This window comes from Vicia villosa, linkage group LG6 (assembly GCF_029867415.1).
Source record: "Vicia villosa cultivar HV-30 ecotype Madison, WI linkage group LG6, Vvil1.0, whole genome shotgun sequence".
Lineage (NCBI taxonomy): Eukaryota > Viridiplantae > Streptophyta > Magnoliopsida > Fabales > Fabaceae > Vicia > Vicia villosa.
This window is the reverse complement of record NC_081185.1, coordinates 7,141,230-7,150,285: the sequence shown is the minus strand read 5'-3', so window position 1 is coordinate 7,150,285 and position 9,056 is coordinate 7,141,230. Positions and strand designations below refer to the sequence as shown.

At 32.3% G+C, this 9,056-nt stretch overlaps 1 protein-coding gene across 1 annotated transcript; it reads left to right on the top strand.

Moving 5' to 3' along the window:
- Nucleotides 1-1,277: 1,277 nt before the first annotated feature.
- LOC131611186 (aquaporin NIP2-1-like) lies at nucleotides 1,278-4,786 on the top strand. The gene is made up of 5 exons (XM_058883282.1): nucleotides 1,278-1,545; nucleotides 1,825-2,049; nucleotides 3,557-3,751; nucleotides 3,854-3,915; nucleotides 4,382-4,786. Exons 1-5 carry the CDS (start codon nucleotides 1,432-1,434, stop codon nucleotides 4,608-4,610), a joined length of 825 nt encoding a protein of 274 aa, XP_058739265.1. The 5' UTR covers nucleotides 1,278-1,431; the 3' UTR covers nucleotides 4,611-4,786.
- Nucleotides 4,787-9,056: the final 4,270 nt, after the last annotated feature.

The following is a 9,056-nucleotide window of genomic DNA, read 5'->3' as shown; positions in this document are numbered from 1 at the left end:
TCTTGTTCAGTTGTTTCCTTTAGCTGAGGATTATCAACTATAGGACTTTCTGGGACATCGTCCACTTCTGCATAAACTAGCCCACTCGAATCTGAGTTGCTGGCACTTATATTTTGTGTGTCCTTGTACATCACTCTTTCATTGAAGATCATATCTCTACTGCGGATTATCTTTTTGTTTTCATCATCCCATAGGTGATATCCTAACTCATCCTCACCATAATCGAGGAAAATGCACTTCTATGATTTGGGATCAAGCTTATTCTTGCCATGAAAGGAATCCTGAGGCCGTGCAGGTATGGGACTGCATGGTTAAAGGAGTGCATATAAGGATTGATAGGTACTACCTATACCAACAAGATGCATTTTCTTTTCGGTAGTCCGTTCCATAAGAACTCCACAGTTATGCGTGCTTGACTTGGAGCAATTATGGGATGGGTGACCTTCTGGGAAGTTCCTCGGAAAGCGTGTGAGTGAGGACAAATCAGTCTGAAAAGACTCGTGTTTGTTTGTGGGATCAGTTGATCATTTCGAAAGCAGTCTGGGGCGTTACAAGATGGACCGATGGAGAACATTTGACATCATTCAAAATGCGTGTACTAGGCATACATGCATTTACATATAATCTCTACCACGCGGTAGTTAAAATTATCATCTCACTCTCACTTTCAAATTATATCTCTATCACTTCACTGACTTAGTTGTTAGAGTGCTAACATGATGAGTGCATCTTGATCCGCCGCACCTATAGTTGTCGTTGCCACATTGAAATAACTTTTTTTCTACACCTCCTATGTCATATTCTACCATAGAACAATTAACAATATAGACACTGAAGTAAAGTAAAAAAGAAAGAGACTATAATTTAAATAATGTAAAATATATGTATATACATATATATATATATATATATATATATATATATATATATATATATATATATATATATATATATATATATATATATATATATAAAAGCTAAACTAATTTTTAAAGTCTTTTTATTTGAACTCAATATACAAATATTTTAACATATTCTTTATGTGACTTCAGTATTAAATTGTGCTTATAATTAACAACTCATTTGTTTGATCACTATCTCCTCTCTTTGAACTTCAAACTTATAGCACTAAATCTTGTGGGTTTTTTTTTTTTGTTTTTCTTCAAAACTTTTTTTATCTGAATTTAAAACTACTAATCATGTTCTTAATGAAGTTGTTTTGCCTATAAAGTTATTTAACAACTTTAACATATTAATTACTCAAACAAACCCACCATTTGCATTATTTTGGTCAACATGTATTTGGCACACCAACTAAACTATAAATACCACTAATGGAATCATTGAGGAGGCACAAGATTGAGGGAGATTATAAAAGGGTCATACTCATATCTAGAGATCACATTTCAAGATTAGACATATAACTCCAAAATGGAGGGAATTGAAAGAACATCATCAACATACAATTCATTCACTCTAACAAATGAGATGCAAAATCATACAACACAAAAGCAATCAATGTACCCTCCTGGCTTTCCAAGAAAGGTAATATTACTAATAATATTTAAGAGAATTCTGAAAATCTCTTATGCTTATCTATTTTTTTTCTAGCCAATCAAGAAATCAGAAATATCGAACCTAGTAATCCGATATTTAATCAGAAGGTAAGTAAAGTCTGACTAAAAATTGTATAGGATAAATATTAATTTACAACATAAATGTAACACATAGTAATATTATTGAATGCTGGAATTTTGATGTATTAATAACCATTTGTTGTTGTTGAGTGATTGATTTTTCATAAATTTTGAATTAAATATACAGGTATTTGCAGAGGTTATAGGGACATATTTGTTGGTGTTTGTTGGAAGTGGGACAGCTGCCATGAGTGCAATAGATGAAAACAATGTATCAAAATTGGGAGCTTCACTTGCAGGTGGATTCATTGTTACTGTTATGATTTATGCAATTGGACATATATCTGGTGCACACATGAATCCGGCTGTTTCCTTAGCTTTTGCCACCATTTCCCATTTTCCTTGGAAACAGGTTTGTCTCTTATATAACCATTCCAAAACTTTTGGTGGTTATTGCATTTTTTATTTCTTGTCTCATTAAAAAAAGAAAGACTAATGTTGTATCAAAATGTATTTTGGCACTTTAAACTAGTTATAGATTTTATTTAGCGGCGTCAAACGGGGTCAGTGTCCGTATCTGTTTAGACCCGTTCTATAAAAAATGTGATAGGATAAGACGGACATAGTTGAGAGTACGAGTTTAAAACTATAAGATTTAAAATTCTTAATAATATTTATGCTTGTAAAAAAACGAGGCGGAATAGAGCAGATATATTAAAGAATGGAGATCTATAACTTTAACTTGACTCACAAAAATTGCGGGAAAACGAACATGTTCGATAAGTCAGACCTGTTTTGCCACCCTTACTTTTATGCCAGTAAAGAAGAGGATTGAAATGAAATAATTATTTTATTTGTTCATCAAATTTTTAAATAGAAGAATCTATTTTTTGTGGCCAATAACCCAATGGTTGTAGAAGAATCTATCAACCAACAAAATTTATTTCATTTCATTTTCTATAATTATTTTCTTCATACATTGTGACATGAAACCAACCAACATGAGTTATTTTGTCATTTGTTAAGTCTATATCAAGCTTATTTAGCCACAAAAAAATGGTCTGAGTCAATTTCAAATAAAACTATAGACCCACACAAATATTTTTGCATTTAATTATATTCAATTTTTATTAACCATTGAAACGACCCTATACAAATCCTTGCATATGTGATGCAAGGTTCTCATCACAATGAATCCTCACTTGCATGAAATAATGCATATATTAAATTAAATTATATTAAAACCACAAGTTAATTAAATTATAGGGAAAATCACATTCTTCTCCTTCTCTAATGTCTATTAAAATAATATTAACATCCCTTTTAATTTTTAAATTCGCACTAACCTCTTCATACTCTTTTTTTTAGTGACAATAAAAAATTATAAGTATATTTGACATTTAAAAAATTACTTTGGTAAATGTAAATTAAGATAAATTAAAGCATATTTTAAAATTAGAATGAATGATAGTATCATTTTAACAAAATAATTATAAAAGAATTTAATAATGTTAAGTGTCTAGGGTTGACATCAAATTCATGACCTCTGGTTAAGTTAAAAGAGATTTCTTAATGTCTCATTCAAATGTTTTTGGATGGATGAAATTCACCTTTTAAAAATAAATAAGTGGGATGTCGCAGATTCAAAACCACATCTCTGTATTTAATGTTTTTACACAACTACCAATTAAGATGGCTTAACATAAGACCTCACTAAACTGTTTTGACTAGACATTAAAAACGAATGTTTAATTTATTTGTCCACTGGAAATACATGTGGGTGTGTATGCAAATATAACTCCAAACTCCAATGATATATTTTTTGTGCTTCATAGCCTCCTTATATTTTGATTAGTTATATACATTTGGGTCCTTTTCTACTTAGGCATATATAACAAGCCCACAATCTTTCTCTGCAGGTTCCATTTTACATTGCAGCTCAACTCACAGGAGCAATTTCTGCTTCATACACACTTAGAGCATTGTTAGAGCCATCAAAGCAGCTAGGTGCAACATCACCTTCTGGATCAAACATTCAAGCATTAATCATAGAAATCGTCACCACTTTCACCATGGTCTTCATCTCCACCGCCGTCTCCACCGATTCAAAAGCGGTAATTAATACCAAAAATGCTCATAAAATATTTATTTTATTCCACCAAAATTTGTTATACATATTGTATTAATAAATTAATCAAAATGCTTTTATTTTTCAGATTGGAGAACTTGCTGGTGTAGCAGTAGGTTCATCTGTTTGCATAGCAAGCATTGTTGCTGGGTAAGAAAATGTCTCCTCCCATTTGTTATAGGTTATAAAATCAAGATTAAAAAAAACATCAATAATTTTAAGATAGTTATTAAAAACAACATAAATTTTTTAATTCTACGGTAAGATTTTTACTTTATGATTTGAAGGGTTATAATTCAAATCTCACATGAAATTCATAATAATTTTATCTTATCCAATTTTTCGGAAGATTTATAAATTTCGAATGTTATTTTAAAATTTGGTCAATTTAAAATGTCAAATAAATGATAATATAATATTTAAAAAATTAATAAATGAGTAATTTTCACTAATAATTTAGACAATTTTAAATCTTTAAAGACCAAATATTGATTCTTTATATAAATTTTTTTGAGGGAAATACAAGATATAAACCTGTATTGTGAAAATTCTCTAAAAAACCAAATGTGGTAATTAATATAATTATCAATGTTTTGTGATGTTTATATTTATGCAGACCAATATCAGGGGGATCAATGAACCCAGCAAGGACATTAGGTCCTGCATTTGCTTCTGCATCCTACAAGGGAATTTGGGTCTATATAGTTGGTCCAATTACTGGTGCACTTTTAGGTGCATGGTCTTATGTTGTTATTCAAGAGACAAATCAGAAAAAAGATATTGCAACTTTACAATCTCCTCTTTCACTTAAGCAACAACATGAGATGAATGGGATTGAGTTATAGTTTGTGATAATGCTAATTTTGAGAATTGTATATTTTTTATTTGGAATTTGGACACCATCCAAGACATTTAAAATGGTTTGAGTCTTGGAGGATTTAAAAGTCCATTATAATGTATTATGTATCAAATTTAAGGCTTAACCATGTACATTTTAATAGTATGTATACTTATCTTTCAATCAAATTCGGTTTTAGTGTAAGGGTGGCTAACAAATCAGTCTGCCCCGTTTTACCCCATTTTGCGACTAGTTAAAAACAAAGTTGTTGACTTGGAAATATTATTTATTTAACAAATAAAAACAATGATTATTCTAAAAATCGAGTTGGATCCTAGAAGGTTCCATATTAATAGGTTTCGAATTGAAAAGTAATTTAGAAATTTACTACTTTAGATTTTCAAATTCAGTGGGATGAGAGAGAAGCACTTTCATCTCTCTAGTTTGGTTTTTCTTCTTTTCCTTGGTTTCTCTTTTCACTCTAGACACTATACGCGGGGTGTTCAAAACCAAACCAACTCAATAGAAAACCGCAAATCAAACCAAACCAAATCGAAATCGCAAAAAATCGCATTTGGTTCGGATTAGTTTGGGTCATCTTTTAACAAAACCGCACGGTTCGGTTCGATTTGTGGTTTGTATTTTGTAAACCGAACCAAACCGAATCAAACCGCATTATGTTTCAACCTAACTTTTACTTAACTCACATCAAACCCAAATTAAAATCTATTATACCTTAGCCTTATGATTACGAACAATTTTTTCATCCTTACACATATAATTTCAGTCTCAATCATCTCGAATCTCAAATAACATTACCGCACCTTCTTTGCCACATTCATCTTTCCTCTTCTTCTATAATCTCTACTCTCTTATATTCTTTCTTTTTCACCTTCTCATTTTTATGTAAATATTTTGTATTTCAGTTTCGTTTTTATCGCACATCTTCTTCTCTAATCCTTCAACTCTTTTTTTTTTTCACCTTCACTAATCTCTCGTCCCTTCTATTTTTTTGTTTTATTATAATAACTTTTATATAGTTTTATGCTATTATTTTATGTTAAATATTCCACTTTTATCTAATTTAATTTTTACATATTAAATGAAAAATTGTCGAAGAATGATGAGTTTTGTTGTTATTTGATAGTGTATGAATGTCTAAATACAAAATTATGTTGTCATCTATATGTGTATGTATGACTCAATAAAATATTTGTAAAAAACCGAACCAACCGAATCGAACCAAACCACATTAGTTTGGTTAGGTTTGGTTCGGATTTTTTTTAAAAGCCAAAAGAACCAAACCAAACCGCACAATTATTTCTCTTGCGGTTCGGATGATTTTTTTCGTCAAAACCGCCCAAATCGCACTGCGAACACCCCTAACTATACGTTTTTCTTCCTTCCAACATTTTTTAACATGCATTTTTTCCCAAAGTTCGATGATGATATTTTATCATGATGTAATTTTTATAAGTATTTATATTAGTTTAGTTATTTTCAGTTGATGATGCTTAAGTTTGAGTAAGAAACAAGAAGAAAATGAAGAAGTGAGGGAATTAAGAAAAAAATGTGAAAAAGTGAAGAATTGTGAAGAAAAAATTCATATTAACATTGGAATTTTCTTGTGGAGGTCCCTGCGAGAAAGGTTCACATCACGGCGGAATGTAGAGTGCTCGCAGCGTGATCTATTAGTAAACAATCACATTGTGGCGAGAAGAAAAAGTACCATACCACGAGTTGACCTTTTTCTTGACACATTTTTACTTCTATAAAAAGGGGAAACGCAAAGGAAAAAGGGTTCGACTATTTTGGCACAAAATGTTTACGGGAGAACAAAGTTTGAAGCTCTGGAATGAAGGTTTTCATCATCGAAAGTTAAATTATAAATGGAGATTCATGTGTTGGCTCTTAATTTCTTCAACTATGATATTTATTAGTATTAGTAGCTGAATTTTGATTGATTAGGCCTTGTTAGATGAACATGTATGAACTTTTTTTGGTTATATGTATGTGTATTATACTATTGGTGTTTTTGAATAATTCAGTACTATTATTTAGTTACTTTCATGTTCATTGCTTTATATTTGTTTGAAATTCATATATCCAACCTAGAATTCTATTGATTACTAGATATAACTATACGAATCTGGTCTAAATTAACTGTTTAGCTTAGTAATTGATTAAAGAAAATAAGTTACGCATTGTGACTTAAGGTTTAACTCACCAAATATTTCCTATTTTAACTATCCATCTGAATTAAGGAACTAAGGAATTGTAGTCTAAAACTAAGGAATTAGGTAACAACTAAGTTAAACCGTCGTAATCGCTCAAAAATCAACTTAGGGAAAATAGACCAAAAGTGACTTACAGGGGATTCGAAACAACGCTTAATCGCCTTTAATCTGATCGAGTTTCCAATTTTTAATTTCAATAGCAAGTGAAGTGTCTTGTTAAAATAGAATAATCCATGTGGATACGAACATATTTTTATTACTTCGATAACATTTAGTACACTTGCTAAAAGTCTACCAAGCTTTAGCGTCGTTGCGGGGGATTGTTGAATTATTTTGACAAGGCAATTTTTGTTTAACGCTTTTTATTTTTAATTTATGTATTTTATTTTATTTTAATTTTTTATACTCTTATTTATATTTTTTAATTCAGTGCTACTAGAGTAATTTTCTATTTGTGTATGCAAGGTAAATGATCTAGCATATTGCTTTTTGATTCAAGACATGTATGATGGACCCTAATTTTCAAATAGCTCTGTTTGCACAACTTGAAGGATTATCAAAGTAATTGGCTGCCTCAACTAGAGTTTCAACAAATGTTAATCCAATCAGGGCATTATGATGCGATTTCTGTAATACCCCGTATTAATTAAATGCTCTAATGTATTTACTGACACTGAGGTTTTATCAATTGATACGTTAGAGATACTTTTGGACATTAAGTTAGTAGTGTAACTTAAGATATTTTCTTATATCCTTTCCTTTTGCTTTTCTTCTTCATTCTACATCAAAAAGAGAAAGATAGAGAGAAGGAAGAGCAAGAGGAGAAAGAGGAGAAAAGCTTGGATCTTCACCATTTCTCCGCCGAATCAACTCATCTTCGACATCAACGACTCTTAATCGAGGTGGGTTCTAGTTAGAAACTTATAGCTTTGATTGTGGATGAGAAATCATAAGTTTTGATTTAGGGATTTTGTATAGAGGAAATCTAGGTTTTGGATCGAATTCATCTATGATTATGAATAAGTGTTTACAATCCATAAATATATCATCTATAGGTTGTATCTATGCCTTATTATGATCTGGAACAGGTGTGAATGGATTTAGATGGTTTTTGAACCATGGATCTGTGTATGAGGCAGAGCTGAGAACTGAGTTCTCGCGCGCTTCGCGGCGCGAACTATGCAGGTTTTTAGGGGTTTTGCTTCTGCCTTCAGTACGCGGCGCGTACTGGGTGTCGCGGCGCGAACAGTTTGGAAATCTTTAGAGTTTTGCTACTGCCAGAGGTTGGCGGCGCGTAGATTAGTTAGCGGCGCGAACATTGTTGGAAATTATGATGGTTTGCTTCTGCCAGAGGTTGGCGGCGCGTAGATTATATAGCGGCGCGAACATTGTTGGAAATTATGATGGTTTGCTTCTGCCAGAGGGTTCGCGGCGCGAACTAGTTGTTGCGCGGCGCGAACTGAAGCTTTCTTAACCATTTTCTTAGATTAATGAACATTGTTTCAATCGTAACCTTTTAACCGTAAAACTGTTTTAACCGCCGTTCGAAGCAGTAATAGGCTAGGAGTGTGTACTTTGTAGTAGTGTAGATTGTGGAACCATGAGGACGTTATGCTCTTGGTATGATGCTTATGTACTCTATAATTGTTGTTTGAGTTCTATTGCAGGTGGATTTGGTAATACCTTGTTATATGTGTTTATATCGAGAGGGTTAAATAACTACATTGTTATGTGAATAAAGAATAAGTGAGGAAAACTAGGAATTGTTAGGTTGTGTAGCTTAACAAAGAAACCTAGGATGAGACATTATATGGAACATACGTGTTGGAATCTTATGAGGAAAGGCTAACAGGCCTAGTGGTTTGCGGAAGCGATCACCATTGTTGATGTATTAATCGGAACCGTTGTATTTTCTTTATTCTTTATTTTTCCTTTGAATGCTAACAGGCTTTCACCGTGCAGAGAGGCACAATAATCTTGGCAGGTTTGATTCCCGCTGTTGTGTACGAATGGAACCTACGGGTAGAGACTTGTGATGGTGTACGGGCCATGTGAAGTGACGATTCATGGGGAAAGGCTCATGAGTCCGAATCCATGTCGTATGTCAAGATTTTCCAAAGGATCCATGACTCGTGCCACCTCCTAGACGTAGAAGGGGACGGGAATATGGGGATGCCTTGGTATTGGTTTCCGATTAGTAATCTTGCGTTGAGTTG